This window comes from Mobula hypostoma, chromosome 3, assembly GCF_963921235.1.
Source record: "Mobula hypostoma chromosome 3, sMobHyp1.1, whole genome shotgun sequence".
NCBI classification, from domain to species: Eukaryota; Metazoa; Chordata; class Chondrichthyes; order Myliobatiformes; family Myliobatidae; genus Mobula; species Mobula hypostoma.
The window spans coordinates 157279221-157298943 of record NC_086099.1 but is presented as its reverse complement, the minus strand read 5'-3'; the positions used below and the strand labels follow the sequence as shown (position 1 = coordinate 157298943).

The window sequence follows — 19723 nt, the reverse complement described above, 5'->3', positions numbered from 1 at the left end:
TTCAGCTTGACTATGTCTCTCCTATAACAGGGCAATTAAAACTGTACACAGTGCTTCAAGCGCCATCTCTTCAGGAGTTAGGAAGATCAGCTGGTTCAGTGGTAATGTAGCAACAACCTCAAACTCAACAAGACCAAGGAAATGATTGTGCACTTCAGGAAAGGGAAGTCAGGGGGAAAAAAAAAATCATCAGTCTTCATTTAGGGGACAGCAGTAGAATGAATGAGCAGCTTCAAATAGGAGAATCTATGCCAGACTCAATACATTGATGAAGTCACAAAGAAGGCATGCCAAAAAACGCTATTTCATTAGGAGTTTAGTGAGCCATTGACCCTTATCAATTGCTAAAGATGGATGCTGGAGGGCCTTCCGAGTAGTTGCATCACAGGCTGGCACAGGGCTCCAATAGAGGATCGCAAGAGGCTGCAATGTAGGTTCAGCAAACCCCGTCACAGGTACAACCATCCCCACCATCACAGACATCTTTAAGAAGGGGTGTGTACAGAAGGCTGCATCCATCGCAAGGTATACTCACCAATGCGACATGCCCTCTTGTTACTATCAGCAGGGAGAAGAAACAGCTTTTTCCCCTCCACCATCAGAGTTCTCAACACTAACTCAGCATTTATTTTTTATTACTTCTTTGCATGTACTGCTGCCACAAAACAACAGATCTCACATTACATGAATCAATGATAATAACAATAATATTCTGAATTATCTCTTCCCTTATCATCCCCGAGACCAAGTCTTTCCAACTGACAAATTAACTCAGTTGCATTGCTTTTAATTTGACCTACCGCCCTCCATGCTCATGCACTGGAGCTACCAAATGCAGATTTGATGACTGCATTGCAGGTACATTACGGTACAGTACCATGGACGTAACAGCACACAAGTATAGTAGTTACAATGGTAGCAATCAGGGTTCAATTCCAGCCGCTGTTTGTACGTTCTCCCTGCGGCCGCATGATTTTCATCCCGCTGCTCTGGTTTCCTCCCACATTCCAAGGATGGAAGGGTCAAGGTTCACAAGTTGTGTGCATGCTACGTTGGTGCCGGATGCATGGCGTCACTTCGGGCTGCCTCCAGCACATTCTCGGACATTGCTAGTCATTGCACAAATGACATATTTCACTGTATGTTTCTATGTGCGTGACAAATAGAGCTATTTAATTTGTAGCGATATACTAGCTACAGTACTTCAATACACTTATTACACTATCATCCCACTGCCTTTTGGTGAGCTACTGCATTGTTCTAATGAAGTCCAATGTAGAGGTGAGAAACAGCACCTTGTATACGTGTAAGTTACAGCCCTCAGGGTTCAATCTTGAATTCAACTATATCAACTAGTTCTCTTTCTGTGTGTATCAGATTTGTGCAGTTCTGCTGTGAGGTTATCATTCTATAACGTTAAGTCAGACAACAGAAAATATCGAGGCACTTCCAGCATTCTCCTTTGTGTTTTGGATTCTACATAAGCTCTAACCTACATTTCACAACATTAACATTCACTTGTTTTCCTTCTACCTTTCATCATTAGTCTATCAAGTAGATTAACAATCATTTTGTCCTCCTTTACACTCCTGTACTGAAGAATGATGATAAACCATCTTGAGATAACCCTATAAACTCTGGTTTCTCCCCGTCAGATTTTCCCTTGTCATACGCATCCACATCTCACACCTACCCTTGCTACGACTTCAAACTGATTTGTTTTCTCAATTGAAAAAGGAAGGACCGAAGCTGAAAATCTGAAATGTTAACTCTTTTTCAATATGAAACATTAACTCTATATCAATCCACAGAGGAATGCTTAGATAGAAAAAAGCTCTCCTCCCTTCATAAATTCTGCTGATACTTTAGGCAAGTAAGTGTAATTTAGTCATAGCTGCTGCTTTTTGAAAAGATGAAGCACTGTCTCTTCTCAGTAACCCCACATTTTAACTTTTAATTTTAAAGCTTCAAATATTAGACAGGAGAAATGGAAGGAACTTTTCCTTGAAGTGATTGATGGTGACACATTCCTGATGGCGTATTTTTACATAAGGAAGAAATCTAGCCTGAGGCATTAGGTTGGACAAGTACAGGTCCAAAATGACTCACAGATTACAACTAAACTGTTCAATTACACCAGCATCAACTAATCAGTGAGAATTATAAAGAAAGGAATGAAACAATTAAAGTATACTTTATCATATGCTGAACACATCCTTTCTTCTACAGATCACCATTTATTACCTGAAAAGAAACTATTATCTGATTTGACCAATATACTGACTATTTTAATATAGTCAAATAGGTTAAGTAATAAGACCATTACAAGTTTCATCTGTTGCCAAGGCAGACACTAACATGTTTTTAAAAAAATCAGATCATGATTTTTATAAGTGCTTCAGATAAAAAATTATCCTGAATCATGGAGTAAAATCTTAAATCACTTCTGCAATCGAATCCTAAAATAGTTGACTCATTAACCTTACTCTACACTGATGATTTTCCAGTATGAGGTTATGGACAGCAACAGAGCCTTCTTAGTGCCTAAAGCAACAGATTCACTGGCTTTGTTGTAAGTTACTGGCGTCACCTGACACATTCAATAAGTCAGTAATTGTAACACTGCAAGCAACTCAGACTCCAGGTTGTCTATCCTGGCTTTTCCATTATCTCCATGCTCTAGTCAAACTCTCGCAACTTATCTCAGTGGTTCTGCAAATATTATGTCTGTTCAGGCAACAAAAATAAATCATGTTGCCTCTAAAATAAATGATAAAATCATCTGTAGAGATTGCAGAAAAGTCTTGTATAGCTTTAATGAAACCACAATTTCAGAATATCTCATCCTAATTGGAAACACAGGGAAATGTTGACATTTCCTCCAAAGACCAGGGTTCTGTTCAATAACTTCACATAAACAGAAACACAAACTAAACCTTACATTTAATTACAAACAACAGGAATTCTGCAGATGCTGGAAACTCAAGCAACATACATCAAAGTTGCTGGTGAACGCAGCAGGCCAAGCAGCATCTGTAGGAAGAGGTGCAGTCGACGTTTCAGGCCGAGACCCTTCGTCAGGACTAACTGAAGGAAGAGTGAGTAAGAGATTTGAAAGTTGGAGGGGGAGGGGGAGGGGGAGATCCAAAATGATAGGATAAGACAGGAGGGGGAGGGATAGAGCCAAGAGCTTTTGCCAAGAGCCAATCCCCTTTTGCCTATCACCTGTCCAGCTCTTGGCTCTATCCCTCCCCCTCCTGTCTTCTCCTATCATTTTGGATCTCCCTCTCCCCCCCCCCTCCAGCTTTCAAATCCCTTACTCACTCTTCCTTCAGTTAGTCCTGACGAAGGGTCTTGGCCTGAAACGTCGACTGCACCTCTTCCTATAGATGCTGCTTGGCCTGCTGCGTTCACCAGAAACTTTGATGTATGTTGCTTACATTTAATTAACCTATTTATACATAAAGAGCAGTGGAGATGCAATAGGATCTGCTGTAGTTGAATGTTTTAAACATTATTCTAAATGGACCACTGTACACCATGAAGCTCTGCATAATTAATTGCAATATAACATGAAATGATAACAAGTTAAATTATATATTAAGTAGTTTCTTGCATACGTACCAAATAAAGAACAGACAATATTTGTTACTAATACATTTTACTTTTAAAGAATCCCTAGGAAGAAACTCCAAATTCTGCCAAAATTTATCAAAATGATTATTTTTTGTGTATTATTAATTTTTGCAGGTGGTCTAGTTTATATCATTTATGCATCCATTAAGATGATAACATACAGGAGCAGAATTAGGCCATTTGACCCATCAAGTCCTCTCCACCATTTCATCATTGCTGATCCAATTTTCCTCTCAACTCCAATCTCCTGCCTTTTCCCCATATCCCTTCATGCCCTGACCAGTCAAGAATCTATCAACCTCTGACTTAAATATACATAAAGACTTCGCCTCAACAGCTGCCTGCAGCAAAGAATTCCACAGACTCATCACCCACTGGCTAAAGAAATTCCTCCTCATCTCTGTTCTGGAAGGACACCCCTCTATCCTGAGGCTGTATCTTCTAGTTTTAGATACACCAACCATAGGAAAGATCCTTTCTGCATCCACTCTTACAAGGCCTTTCACCATTCAATAGGTTTCAATGAGGTCACCCTCATTCTTCAGAATTCCAGTGAATACAGCCCCAGAACCATCAAGCACTCTTCATATGACAAGGCATTCAATCCCAGAATCATTTTCCTTTGAACTCTCTCTAGTTTCAGCACATCCTTTCTAAGATAAGGGGCCCAAAACTGCCCACAATACTCCAAATAAGACAGTACTAGTGCTTTATAAATTCTCAACATTACATCTTTGCTTTTATATTGGAGTCCTCTTGAAATGAATGCTAACATTGCATTTGCCTTCCTCACCACAGTCACGATCTGCAAATTAACCTTTATGGAAGCCTGCGCAAGGGCTCCAAGTCTTTTTGTGCCTCAGTTCTGTGTATTTTCTCTTCATTTAGAAAACAGTCAACCTTTTCGTTTCATCTACCTAAGGGCACGACCATACACTTCCCAACACTGTATTCCATCTGCCATTTCTTTGCCCATTCTCCTAATCTGTCTAAGACCTTCTGTAGCCTCTCTACTTCCTCAAAACTACCTGCCAGTCCACCTATCTTTATATTATCTACAAACTTTGCAACAAAGCCATCAATTCCATCATCCAAAACTTTGACATATAATGGAAAAAGAATCAGTCCCAAAACAGATTCCTGTGGAACATCACTGGATACTGGCAGCCAGCAAGAAAAGGTTCCCTTTACTTCCATTCTTTGCCTCCTGCCAAGTTGCTACTGCTCTATCCATGCTAGAATCTTTGTTGTAATACCATGGGCTTGTAGCTTATTAAGCTGCCTCAAGTCTGCAAGTGTGGCATCTTGTCAAAAGCCTTTTGAAAATCCAAGTGCTCAACATCAACCAATTCAACCAATTCTCCTTTCTCTATCCTGCTTGTTACTTCTTTAAAGAATTCTAACAGATTTGTCAGGCAAGATTTTCCCTTGAGGAAACTTTGCTGACTACAGCCTATTTTATCATGTGCCTCCAAGTACCCTGAGACTTCATCGTTAATAATTCACTCCAACATCTTCCCAACCACTGAGGTCAGATGAACTGGCCTATAATTTCCTTTCTTCTGCCTCTCTCCCTTCTTCAAGAGTGGAGTGACATTTTCAATTTTCCAGTCTTTTGGAACCATTTCAGAATCTAGTGATTCTTCAAAGATCATTACTAATGCATCCATAATCTCTTTAGCCACCTCTTTCAGAGCCCTGGGGTGTACACCATCTGGTCCAGGTGACTGATCAACCATCAGACCATTCAGTTTCCCAAGATCCTTCTCTGTAGTTAATGATAACTTCACACATTTCATGACCACTGGCACCTGGATCTTCCACTATACTGCTACTGTCTTCAATAGTGAAGACTGATACAAAATACTTATTCAGTTTGTCCTCCATTTCGTTGTTCCGCAGTATTACCTCTCCAGCATCATTTTCCAGTGGTCCAATATTCACCCACACCTCTTTTTTACACTTTATGTATCTGAAGAACCTTTTGGTATCCTCTTCAGTATTATTGGTTAGCTTACTTTCACATTCCATCTTTCCCTTCCTAATGATCTTTTTACTTTCTTTCTGTTGGTTTTTAAAAGCGTCCCAATCCTACAACTTCCTTCTAATTTTTGCTCTATTACATGTTCTCTCTTTGGCTATTACATTGGCTTTGCCTTCTCGTGTCATCTTTCCTTTAGAATACTTCTCCCTCTTTGAGATGTAATTATCCTATGCCGTCAAATTTGCTTCCAGAAATTCCAGCCATTGCTGCTCTGCGATCATCCCTAGCAGTGTTCTTTTTCCAATCAATTCTCACCAGCTCCTCTTTCATGCCTCTGTAATTCCCTTTACTCCACACAATACTGATACATCTGAGTTTAGCTTCTCCTTCTCAAATTTCAGGGTGAATTCAATCAGATTATGAGCACTTGACCCTTTGGATTCTTTTACCTTAAAAAAAAGCTCTCTAATCTATTCTAGTTCATTGCACAACACCCAATCCAGAATAGCTGATCTGCAAAGCTATCTCATAGGCACCCTAGAAATTTAGAATTTCTGGAATCCAGCACCAACCTGATTTTCCCAATCCCTCCAAATCAGGTGCAAGCCATCCCTTCTGTACAGGTCCTACCTTCCCTGGAAGTGAGCCCAATGATCCAATAGTATAATGTACTCCATTCTACACCAACTCCTTAGCCACGTACTATACTGTATAATCTTCTTAATTCTGGCCTCACTAGTATGCAGCATGGGTGGAAATCCTGAGATCATAACCCTGGAGGTCCTGCACTTTAACTTAGTACCTAATTCCCTATGCAGAACCTCGTCACTCATCCTACTCATGTCATTGGTACCTACATGGACCACGACTTCTGCCTGTTCACCCTCCCACTTAAGAATGCCAGGGACTCAATCCAAGATGCCTCCGACCCTGGCATCTGAGAGGCAACATACCATTCGGGAATCTCGTTCTTTCCCACAAAACTTCCTGTCTGTTCTCCTATGTAACAAATCTCCTATCACCACAGCGTGCCTCTTCTCCCCTCTCCCTTCTGAAGTTAGTTTTAAGAACAGGAGTATACCATTTGGCACTTCAAGCCTCTTCCACTGTTATGGCTTACCTGATTGTACTCTTAGCTCAAATAGATAGACTTTCAAATAGATAGATAGATATAGATATTTTATTGATTCCAAAGGAAATTACAGTGTCACAGTAGCATTACAAGTGCACAGATATAAATATTAGAAGAGAAGTAGAAAGAATAAAAAAAATAAGTAACCACAAATAGTCCAACAGGAGGGGTCAACATTTCCCTGGCTATCAGCTGACTCATTATAGAGTCTAAAGGCCAAGGATAAGAATGACTCATGTAATGCTCTTTGCAGCAGTGTAGTTGTCTTAGTCTACTAAATTTGGATCAGCAAATTTGCTGATGATACGAAGATTGGAGGTGTAGTGGACAGTGAGGAAGGTTTTCAAAGCTTGCAGAGGGATTTGGACCAGCTGGAAAAATGGGCTGAAAAATGGCAGATGGAGTTTAATACAGACAAGTGTGAGGTATTGCATGTTGGAAGGACAAACCAAGGTAGAACATACAGGGTTAATGGTAAGGCACTGAGGAGTGCAGTAGAACAGAGGGATCTGGGAATACAGATACAAAATTCCCTAAAAGTGGTGTCACAGGTAGATAGGGTCATAAAGAGAGCTCTTGGTACATTGGCCTTTATTAATCGAAGTATTGAGTATAAGAGCTGGAATGTTATGATGAGGTTGTATAAGGCATTGGTGAAGCCGAATCTGGAGTATTGTGTTCAGTTTTGGTCACCAAATTACAGGAAGGCTATTAATGAGGTTGAAAGAGTGCAGAGAAGGTTTACAAGGATGTTGCCGGGACTTGAGAAACTCAGTTACAGAGAAAGGTTGAATAGGTTAGGACTTTATTCCCTGGAGCGTAGAAGAATGAGGGGAGATTTGATAGAGGTATATAAAATTATGATGGGTATAGATAGAGTGAATGCAAGCAGGCTTTTTCCACTGAGGCAAGGGGAGGAAAAAACCAGAGGACATGGGTTAAGGGTGAGGGGGGAAAAGTTTAAAGGGAACATTAGGGGGGGCTTCTTCACACAGAGAGTGGTGGGAGTGTGGAATGAGCCGCCAGACGAGGTGGTGAATGTGGGTTCTTTTTTAACATTTCAGAATAAATTGGACAGATACATGGATGGGAGGTGTATGGAGGGATATGGTCCGTGTGCAGGTCAGTGGGACTAGGCAGAAAATGGTTCGGCATAGCCAAGAAGGGCCAAAAGTCCTGTTTCTGAGCTGTAGTTTTTCTATGGTTTCTATTATTAAAAGTGCTCCTCTGTTCAGCCAAGCTGGCTTGTCCAGAATTGCCAGGATTTTCCATAGGGTCCTTTGTTCTACCACAGCCTCCAGTGTGTCCAGTTTGATTCCTATATTAGAGCCAGCCTTTCTAATCAGTTTGTTGAGCCTGTTGGCATCACCCGTGTTGATGCCATTGCCCCAGCACACCACCCCATAGAAGATTGTACTGGTGACTAGTAGACTGGTAGAACTTGTGAAGGAGAGGCCTGCATACTCTAAAGGACCTCAATCTCCTCAGGAGGTAGATGTGTTTCTGGCCCTTCTTGTACACAGCCTCTGTGTTGGTGCTCCACTCAGGCCTGTCATGTAGGTGCACCCTGAGGTCCTCACCACATCCATGTCCTCACAATCAGTAGTAATAGGGAGCAGTGCAGGCTTAGTCTTCCTAAAGTCCATCACCATCTCCTTTGTCTTACTGATTTGAGCTGCAGATGATTCAGCTTGCACCACTTGACAAAGTCCTCCACCAGGGTCCAGTATTCATTCTCAAGTCCTCCCTTTATATGTGCAACTATTGCTGAGTCATCAGAGAATTTCTGTAGATGACATGACTCGTTGTTGTATCTAAAGTCTAAGGTATCCTACATCAGGGTAAACAGGAAGGGAGCCAATACAGTCCCCAGTGGGGCCCCAGTGCTGCTTATAGCCATGTCTGCCACACAGGTCTGAAGCTATTTCTGCTAATCAAAAATCTTTATGTTTCCCCTCAGCAATATTCAGATACTCTACTTTCACTGCCTTTGAGGAAGAGTGTTCCAAAGACTCACACACTTCTGAGAGAAAGTTATAAACGAGGCTACCACAAATTTTCAATTCTCCCACAAGAGGAAATATCCTCTCCAAAAATACTGTCAAGATCCCTATGTGTTTGTCAGTTCATCTCTCACTACTGTAAATTCGAGTAGATTTAAGTCTAGCTTTTCATCAAAAGGCAACCGACCCACACCACTTACTAATATAATAAACATTCTATGAACCATTTCCAACATATCAACATTCTTCCTTAAATAATAAATATTGTAGACAGTGTTCCAGATATGATCTGATCAATATCTGTATAATTAAAGCATAACCTCCCTGCTTTTGTATTCAGTTCCCCTGCAAAAAAAGGAGAACATTCCGTTTGCTCTCACATCACTTACTGTTCTTTTTGCACCTTGTACACTGAGTTCCACTGCAATGCTAACGTAGAGAGCATCCTCTCATCAGCTATTACTGTCTGGTTTGGTGCAGCATCCTCTCAGGGTATATGAAAACTACAGTGAATTGTCATGACAGCAGAAAACATCATTACCATCATTGTAGGATTTTTATGCATCCAGGACAAAGAAGTCCCCTTCAGGAAAATGCTATAGGGCTATTAAAACAACAACAAAAAAATCACATTAAAGCAACACACACAAAATGCTGGAGGAACACAGCAGGTCAGGTAGCATGTGTGGAAATGACTAAACATTTGATGTTTTGGGTTGAGATTCTGCTTCAGGACTCTCGTGAAAGTTTCTTTACCCAGACAATTAATCTGATCAACCACTCTAGTTAGCTGACCCACACCTCATCCATCAATTACCTTCATCACTGCAAACACTTGAAACCACTTTATATAATGCTTTTTACATTGTAAACACATGCTGGCAATTATGTATTTATACACAATTTATTCCACATCTGGTCGATTAATGATATTTTTATATAATTCATTTTATGTAATTGTTGAACGTTTTTGCTTTTTGTTGCATGTAGCACCAACATTCCACAGCAAATTTCTAACACATGTAAATGCATATGGATGATAAACTTGACCAGTGACCTTTGAGTCACAGATCATCTTGCACTTCAAAGTTCTGCATTCTCTCATTAGTTAGATAATATGATTTCTTACCTTTCTTGCCAAATGGAAGATTTCATATTTCCCCACATCATACTCTATTTGACAGACCTCTGCCCATTCACTTCACTATCTATATCCCTTCACAGCTTCTTTACCTTTTTCTCTACAACATACTATCTAATTTAACAATCACACTGTCAGTGCCTTCCTGCTGGTTGCCCCCAGGGTACCACAGGGTTCCATTCCTGTGAAGTGTTTGTAATCTGAACAACTTGCAAGTCAGAAATGCAATTGCAAGCAGAGTTCCTGGTCTCTTCTGCCAGGAAGCGAATTCTTCCCGTCAGCTTCCCAAATTGTCGTTTGTGTGTACAGAAGTGGTGAGCTCATAAGATGAGAAGACCTGCATCAAAATTGTGAAAGCTCAGCTCCCCAGCGCCAATCCCTGCGACAAAGTTCCAGAGAATCTCACACAAAAACTGAGCAGCTACTCCAATGCAAAACAGGGGGAAGGCCGCAATGCCACAGATTTCTTCCAGTGACAAGCTCATTCCACTCAGCACCTCCCTCACACACAACCTTCTGCACCCAGTGCAGGCGGCACATGAAAACAGCATCTGTAGATTTTCCTCCAAGCTACACATATTGGAAAACACATATCGGGTCCCTCATCTTCCCTGACTCAGGTCCTGAGGCAATCTACCCAACAGCTCCGTGGATCTACTCTCACCAAAGGAACCGCAGCAGCTTAAGAAGGAAGTTCACCAATATCTTCTCAAGAACATGTAGGGATACATGGCCAATAAACATTTACCTTTCCAGTGATGGCCAGGGTTTAATAAAGGATTAAAATGAAGCAATATTAACCTGAAGTCTTGTTTGGTCCCTCTGGTAGACATAAAATCTCTTCAGGGAGCAGAGAACCTAGCCAATATTCCATTCCCCATTGATCACAAGAAAGGCACACTAAATTGGTTTACATTTTCATTTATGGAAGATTGTTGTGTACAAAATTGGTTATAGTGATGCTCCCAATGCTTCAACAGTACTCCAGTGCTTGTTAGAGGTTAAAGTTCCAAGAAAATTTTTTATAGAAGTATATATATGTTACCATGTACTACCCTGAGATCCATTTTCTTGCCGGCATTTATAGGGAAAAAGAAATACAACAAAATTTTACAAAAAAACCCATACATAAACAGAGAAATACTGACCAATACTAATGGCAAAAGAGGACAAATCATGCAAATAAAAGTAATACTGAGAACATGAGTTGTAGAAGGTGAGTGCAGTTTGTAGGATCAGTTGAGAATAGTGGTGAATGAAGTTATCCATGTTGGTTCAGGAGCCCGATGGTTGTACGGTACTAACTGTTCCTGAACCTTTGAGGCTTGTGAAGTGCAGTGAGGCAAACAAAAGTAATTAGTGCAAGCTCCTGTTTCTCATCTTCCACTGTCCTAGCTTGGAAGCATCTGAATTTGATCAAATTTAAAGTCCAATTTTCAAATGAGTCTGGTCATTTCAATTTCTCATTGCAACGTAACTACAACCAGACCCCAACTCATTCCGATCATATAATAATCCCTTCAGTGCTGTCCTGAAATCTATTCCAGCCTCAGGCTTCTCCTAACATTGTACAGCACAGAAATAGCTCCCCCTCACCTGCTCTCATCTATAACTTGCCAGCTTCTGCTCTTCACCCTCCCCTACCCACTTTTTTTATTCTGCCTTCTGCCTCTTTCCTTTCCAGTCCTGATGAAGGGTCTTATTCCAAAATGTTCACTATTTATAATGCTCTGTAGACGCTGCCTGACCTGCTGTTTTCCTCTCACATTTTGTGTGTTATAGAATAGGATTGCTGGTCCACAATGAATGTGTTGATCATCAAACAAATCTATACTAATCCCATTTGCTGTATTAATTGCATCTCCCTCTATGCCTCACTCATTCAGATACCTCTTAACATTTGTCACTGTTCCTGCATCCTTCACTTCCTCTACAGCTCATTCCAGACACAGTATTGTGTGAAAAATTTATCTCTTAAATAGTCATAGAGAAGTACAGCACAGAAACAGACTCTTTAGCCCACCTAGTCCATGCCAAAAACATTTAAACTGCCCAATGCCAGCAAGCAGCACCAGGACTATAGGCCTTCAGACCTCTACTATCTATGTACCTGCCCAAACTTCTCAAACATTGAAATCAAGCTCACATGCACCAGTTGTGCTATCAGTTCATTCCACACTCTCATGAACCGCTGAGTGAAGAAATTTCTTCTCATGTTCTTATTATGGTCATCCTGACCGGCTGCATCACTGCCTGGCATGGGAACTGTACCTCCCTTAATTGCAGGGCTCTGCAGAGAGTGGTGCAGACAGCCCAGCGCATCTATAGTTGTGAACTTCCCACTATTCAGGACATTTACAAAGACAGCTGTGTAAAAAGATCATTGGGGACACAGGTCACCCCAACCACAAACTGTTCCAGCTGCTACCATCTGGGAAATAGTACTGCAGCATAAAAGTCAGGACCAACAAGCTCTGGGACAGCTTCCTCCACCAGGCCATCAGACTGCTTAACTCATGCTGACACAACTGTATTTCTACGTTATACTGACTGTTCTATTGTACATAGTATTTATTATAGATTGCACATTTAGATGGAGACGTAACAAAGATTTTTACTCCTCATGTATATGAAGAATGTAAGTAATAAAGTCAATTCAATTCAACTTCTCACCTTTTGTCCATAACCCATGACATCTGATCGTAGTTCCAGCCAATCTCAGTGGAAAAGGTTTGTTTGCATTTACCTTATCTATACCCCTCATAATTTTGTATACCTCTCAATCTTCTATGTTCTAAAGAATACAGTCCTAACCTATTCAATCTTCCCACATAACTCAGGTCCTACAGACCCGTTAACATCCTTGTAAATTTTCTCTGTACTCTTTCAACCTTGTTTACATCTTTGCTGTAAGTAGATGCACACAATACACCAAATTAGGTCTCACCAATGTCTTATACAACTTCAACATAACATGTCTTGTACTCAATACATTGATTTTTGAAATCTTGCTTTACAATCCTATTTACCTGTGACAACACTTTCAACAAGTTAAGGACCTGTCTTCCCAGATCCTTTTATTCTACCACAGTGCCCTCCTGTTCGATGTGTAAGTCCTGCCCTGGTTGGTCCCAGCAAAGTGCAAAACCTCACACTTGTTTACATTAAATTCCATCAGCATTTTTCATCCCATTTTTCCAGCTGATGCGGATCCTTCTGCCACTCACGACAGCCTTCTGCACTGTCCACTACACCCCCAGCCTTGGTGTCATCTGCAAATTTACTGATCCAGTTAACCACCTTTACATCCAGATCAATGATATAGATGAGAAACAAGAAAGGACCCAGCATCGATCCTTGCAGCACACCATAGGTAATAGGCCTCCAGGCAGAGATTCTGTATCTATCCCCTGAGTAAATACAGATGCAAATAATTCATTAAAGTCCTCCCCCATCTCTTTTGGTTCCACACATAGATTACCATTCTGCTCTTCCACAGGACCAGTTTTGTCCCTTGCAATCCTTTTGCTCTTAACATATCTGTAGAACCTCTTAGGATTCTCCTTCACCTTGTCTGCTAGAGCAAATTTATGCCTTCTTTTAGCCCCCCTGATTTCTTTCTTACGTGTTCTTTTGCATTTTTTATACTCCATAAGTATCTCATTTTTCCTACCCCTCCACACCAGCTATGAACTTCCTTTTTTCTCTTAACCAGTTGCCTCGAAAATCAAGGTTCCCACATTTGTTATCTTTATCTTTTACTCTAACAGGCATGTATAGCTTTGTACTTCGAAATTTTCATTTTTGAAGGCCTCCCACTTACCAAGTACACCGTTGCCAGAAAACAGCCTGTCCCAATCTACACTTGCCAGATCATTTTTGAAAACATTAGAATTGGCCTTTCTCCAATTTAGAATCTCAACCCACAGACCAAACCTACCTCTTTGCATATTCACTTTGAAATTAATGGCATTGTGTTCACTGGATGCGGTGTTCCCCTATTACCGGCACTGTCTCATTCCTTAATAGCAGATCCAGTATCGCATGCTGTCTCATTGGGACTTCTATGTACTGATTTAGGAAACTTTCCTGAACACATTTGACAAACTCTATCTCATCTAGTCATTTTACAGTATAGGATTCCCAGTCAATATGTGGAAAGTTAAAATCACCTACTATAACAACCTTATGATTCTTGCAACAGTCTGCGATCTCCTTACATATTTGTTCCTCAAAATCCCTCACACTGTTGGGTGGTCTGTAATATAGCCCCATAAACACAAAATGCTGGAGGAACTCTCCAGCATTTTGTGTGTGTTGCTTGGATTTCCAGCATCTGTAGATTTTCACTTGTTTGTGATTTCTTATTTCTCAGTTCCACCCATAATGCCTCCTCATTAAACCTCCTCCCTCTCACATTCAACTTACACTCTCAGGCCTCAGTTTCTACCGTATGAAACTCCTACCATATAAAACAGATTCTGGCTATCTATCCCATCCATGCCACTCTTAATTTTATATACCTCTATCACCTCTTAGCCTCTTTTGCTCCTATCATGCGACAACCAGAACTTCTAGTCTGACCTTGGTTATTTCTTTAAAAGTGTAGTTTCAGAATGAATGCAACAACCGTGTATAATGCTAACTGTAAATGCTTCCTAGATCCACACACAAACTGCTGGAGGAACTCAACACAGTAAACAGTCGACGTTTCAGGCCAAGACCGTTCATCAGGACAGATGAAGAGTCCTGATGAAGGGTCTCAGCTGGGAACGCCAACCGTTCACTCTTTTCCACAGATGCTGCCTGATCTGCTGAGTTCCTCCAGCATTTTGTGTGTGTTGCTTAGATTTCCAGCATCTGTAGATCTTCAAGTCTTTGTGCTTCCTAGACTACAGAAGGACTACAGATAAGGGAAAAAATGGCAAAGAAATGGCAGTGTATGGTCATGAACTTTGGTAGAAGAAATGAAAGGGATGATTGTTTTCTAAATGGAGAGAAAATACGATGCAAAGGGACTTGGGAGTCCTTGTGCAGAATTCCCTAAAGGTTAATTTGCAAGCTGAGACAGTGGTGAGGAAGGCAAATGCAATGTTAGCCTTCATTTCAAGTTAACTAGAATATAAAAGCAAGGATGTAATGCTGAGGCTTTATAAAGCACTGGTGAGGCCTCACTTGGAGTATTGTGTGCAGGTTTGGGCCCCTTATTTTAGAAAGGATGTGCTGATGATATTGGAGAGGGTTCCAATGAGGTCCACGACTTGGGTTTCAGTTGAGGATACCATGTATATTCAGCAGTCATTTTGAAGAGGAAATCGTGTGTTGGTCCTGATAGTAGGAGGATCTGAGAACAGGAGCTGAAGCATTTTGATTCAATTATATAGAGTCCTGGCAAAACTGCAACTGGAATATTGTGTACAGGTGGTGGAACTTAGCGCCGACGGAAGAAAGTGGGAGAGAAGAGAATGTTACTAGATTGATTCCCTATTTGTCCAATGCAGAAAAATTAAGAGAAACACACACAAAAATGCTGGAGGAACTCAGCTCAGGCAGTGTCTGTGGAGAGAAATGAACAGTTAACATTTCAGGCTGAGACTAATCATCAGGTCTGAAAAGGAAGGATGCAGAAGCCAGAGTAAGGTAGGGAAAGGGGAGGGGAGGGGAGGAGCATAAACCTGCAGGTAATAGGTGGAGGAGGCTGTTACACACCTCATGTGTATCTTGTAACTGTCATATGACCATGATGTAATGGTCTTGTGATGGTGGGGTGATGTAATTTTCCTGCCAGTGTGAGGTCACGTGATGAGATGTTCACATCAGGTATAAAAGGAGAACCCCTGTTGTGACGCAGTTGGCATTGTGCATTAAACAAAACATTGAAAATGATAGGGAAACACCAGACAGGATTGTGTGAGGAATGTCAGGAAGAGGAGTCAGTAGAACATGTAGTTTTGTGTTGCAGGAAGTATGGGATACAGAGAGAGATGATGAGAAATAAATTAAGGGAGTTGGGGATGTAGGAATTCACATTAAAAGGGCTGCTGGGCATGGGTGAGAGAGCACAAGTCTGGGTATTTTTAGTGTTTTTAAGGGGTACAGGGGTTTTTTATAGGATATGACGAATAAACAGGAATAGGATACTAGGATGGTCAAAGATGGGAGGGTGAAGTGTAGGTTTGTATATATATGTGTGTGTGTGTGTGTGTGTGCGTGTGCGCGCACGCGCACACGATTGATAAAGGGATTTAGAATGTATGTCTAGTGCACATTCCGGAGCAGAGGGTGGCGGTAATGCACCATTAAGCTGGATGCCAACCACCGTAAAACAAGATACAGACAGACAGACGCAGTTGATTTTCAGTTAGTTTTCGGTTTAGTTCATCAGTTACTCCGTTATGCTGCTTATTCGTCTCATGACGGAGTTTCGTTTTAAAACAGAGTTTTACTTTCTATTGTAAGGTAAAGAATCACTGTGCCGGCAGTTTCACCAATCGCTGCCAGCTTTGTTGCGGTATTTTTGATTTACCTTTACAGTAGTATGGGAGAGTGAAGACCTGACTAAAGTACGGGAACCTTGAAGGATCGAATAAAGTTGGAGTCATTTGACGGTTTTATAAAGGATCGACCTTATTAAGTCTTCATTCAGAAAAGTGACCTGTATCTGAGATAACTCCTGAAAGAGTAGGGAAGTTTGTGCAGTGTTCACTCGCCAGGAAAAGGTCAGTTCCTTGAAGCCGTTTTATTTCCTTCGTCGTGAATCCTTTGGAGAATCAACAGTAACATCACGTCTTCGGAAGAAATCCGTTTCCAGAGAAGTCTCTCCTTATTGACTGTGTAAATCACTTGGACTTTTGAATTTACCACTTTAAGACTGTGCTCGAATTTACCACTTTAAGAACTGTTTTCGAATTTACCCTTTTAAGAACTGTTCCAGAGTTGCAGTATGGCAGTTAACTTCTGGTTAAGTTAGTCGTTTGAATACTTTTTGCTGTTGTTGAGCAGAGTTTAATAAATGTTTATGTTTGTTTATAAAACCCTGACTCATTTCTATATTCATTGTTGCTAATGTCATAACAAGGCAAAGAGCTGAAGAAGGAGGAATTTGATTAGATGGACGGTAGAACATGGAAAAAGGGAAGGAGATGGAGAACTAGAGGGAGTGATGGGGCAGGTCATGAGTGACCTGGTTTATGGGGAAGACAAAGAGAATGAGTGAGAGGAACACTGTAATGTAGTAAAACAAAGTGGGGGGGTGTTGTGAAACAAGGAATATGGAGGGGTATGGTTTCGGGAAATTAGGGAAATCACAGTTCATGACATCAGTTTGAAGACTACCAAGACAGAATTTGAAGTGTTGTTCCCCCAACCTGCGTCTGGCCTCTTTGCGGCAGGGGAGGTGGCCATGGATAGATGTGTCAGTGTGGGAATGGGAAGTGGCAATGAAATGGATGGCCACGGGGAGATCCTGCCGGTTACACTGGGTGGAGCAAAGCTGCTGACAAAACGATACCCCAATCCGTGTCAGGTCTCACTGATCTACAGGAGGCTGGATGAAATTAATCACATCGACAGTCTTTCAAGTGAAGGTCACCATAATGTCACCTTTTAAAAGTTGATCTGGCTCTATTGAAATTCATATTCCAGCTTCACCTAGATCAGGACTGTTTAGAGACTCGAATGAATGGTGGTGAGGGAGGCAGATGTAGCAGTTGACACAGTTGCAAGGATAAAATTAAACAGACCAGGCTGTTCTTTTTAAAGGAAAAATTAAACAGACTGGTCTTACAAACTATGAAGTTTATAAGAACTGATCTCATTGAAAGAAACACAATTCTTTTGGAGGACTGATAGACTATGCATGAAATCAATATTTCCCCTGAATACAAGAAGGCAGTCACTATCTAAAAACCAGTGTTTCGCTGTTCAGGACATTGGCGAGAAGCGATCTCTTCACCTGGAAGATAATGAATCTGCTGAAGAACCAGTGGAAGCTCTGCCACTGATACAGTCAAGACAGAGATCAACAGTTTTTGGACATTAAGGAAATCAATGATGTTAGGGATTGTGCAGGAAAATGAACCAAAGAAAAAGATCAGTCATCCAGAATGATAGAACAGGGGCCAAATCAAGCAGATCAATCAGTCTTAAGACTGTGCAAAAACTATACAAGAAATTACTGTTCAAATTTAAAGAAAATTCAACCTGTTTTTCTCCTCCAAAAATGTAATATGACTTCTCTGTACAATTTATGGCTGAGATGTTTTTTCCTTGTGAATACTGCTTACATAATGGTAGGTGCCTGTGGTACTGCTCCAAGAACATTTTTATTGCAGCTGTGCACATCTTCACTGCCGTATGCATATGACAATCAACTGGACTTTGAGATAATTTCCTCCTGACTTTTGTGAAATCAGTATCATTGTTGGTCACAGTGAACTTACCATTATATCACCTTTTAGAAGTTGTGCTGGCTCTATGGAAATGCATATTCTGCTTTGATTTTCAGCCCCGACATTGCTGTATAAAAGAAGAGAATATGAAACACGTTTTATTTCCATCCTCCTGCCACCAACTCTCAGTGAAGAGAAGTACTGAAAATGCAAAGTGAAACTAGTCAAACCTGGTTTACCTTATGAGAGTAAAACTTACTAGATTCCTGAAGTGTAGACTGGTTGCATTGCTTGGTAAATCTTTAAAAATGGGCGGCAAACTGCAAAATGATAATTATTAAGTGAGAATTCCTGGCTTTTAAAACTTTTAATATAGAACTTCTGATATACATCAGATACTAAAATTGAACAGTTATGTACATGTTATCCTTACTGATTGATCAACAATAAAATCTGGTCTTCACATCAGTCTCATAAAGGAAAGTTAAAGAGAGGGATGATTGTATATAAAATACAATTTATTTTATCACAAAAATATAGCGCTGATAATAGTCATAAAGTACTTCAACATGAAACAGGCTCTTCTGTCTAAGTCATGCTTGCCAACCAAAATGCCCATCTTAACTGATGAAATTTGCCTACGTTTGGCCCATATCCCTCTAAACATTTCCTGTCCTAATACTAGACAGAAATTGTTCAATAATTTAGCATTCCATTTTGTAGAAGCATTAGTTCCATCAATTAAATTTTCAGTTTAATGATGGCTAAATGGCAGCTTTAGCTCCAGAATCTGGAGTTTGCAAGTTTCAAAAACATTTGAAATTTTGTAAAAGATCTTCCCTGTGTACTTTCCTGAACAGCCATCAAATAGTCCTCTACAGCTGGTTACCAGTCTGAGAATGATCAAGCGATAGCATCCAGAGTACAGCATGGCTGTCATTTTTAACAATGCAATTTTGCAGTTTATGAACACAAAAGGAGGTAATTATTAATGATTGGTACTTAGACACTAACTTTCTATTTTCTTTGCTGATTTCAAAGTCTTACCTCCGCCAGTGTCAAAACTGGGAATGCCATGCAAAATGACAAAGTGCAGGAACAATGGAGTGGTGTTCATTTTCAGTGAACCAGACAGCAGACCATTAAAAAAATGGACATACCTGAATGAGAAAAACAAATTGTAAAGTTAGTCTGATCTTTGTTATGTATTACTTCCTTTAATCTTTCAACTGTTAAAAGTGATGTTATGAACGAACTGTTGAAATGTGCTGTAGATGAACTAAATTGCTAAATTGATTTATTATTGTCATATGTACTGAGGTACAGTGAAAAACATCTTGTATACCATTTCTGCAGATCAATTCATTACAACAGAGCAATGAGATAATACAATGTAAAACAATTATAGAATGCAGAATGAAGTGTTAGTTACAGCTG

General features: G+C 40.5%; 1 protein-coding gene across 11 annotated transcripts in view; it reads right to left on the bottom strand.

The window, feature by feature from the left end:
• Positions 1-19723, bottom strand: part of LOC134344347 (tensin-3-like) — a 453918-nt gene that overhangs the window by 126295 nt on the left and 307900 nt on the right. For all 11 annotated transcript variants that reach the window (XR_010017422.1, XM_063043978.1, XM_063043980.1 and 8 more), the window contains 3 exons: positions 19334-19446; positions 18546-18606; positions 18338-18413 (listed from right to left, as the gene is read on the bottom strand). Coding sequence is in view for 10 of the 11 variants with exons in the window: in XM_063043978.1 (XP_062900048.1) it covers positions 18338-18413; positions 18546-18606; positions 19334-19446 (250 nt within the window). In the remaining variant the exon portion in view is untranslated. The remainder of the gene's footprint in view (positions 1-18337; positions 18414-18545; positions 18607-19333; positions 19447-19723) is intronic.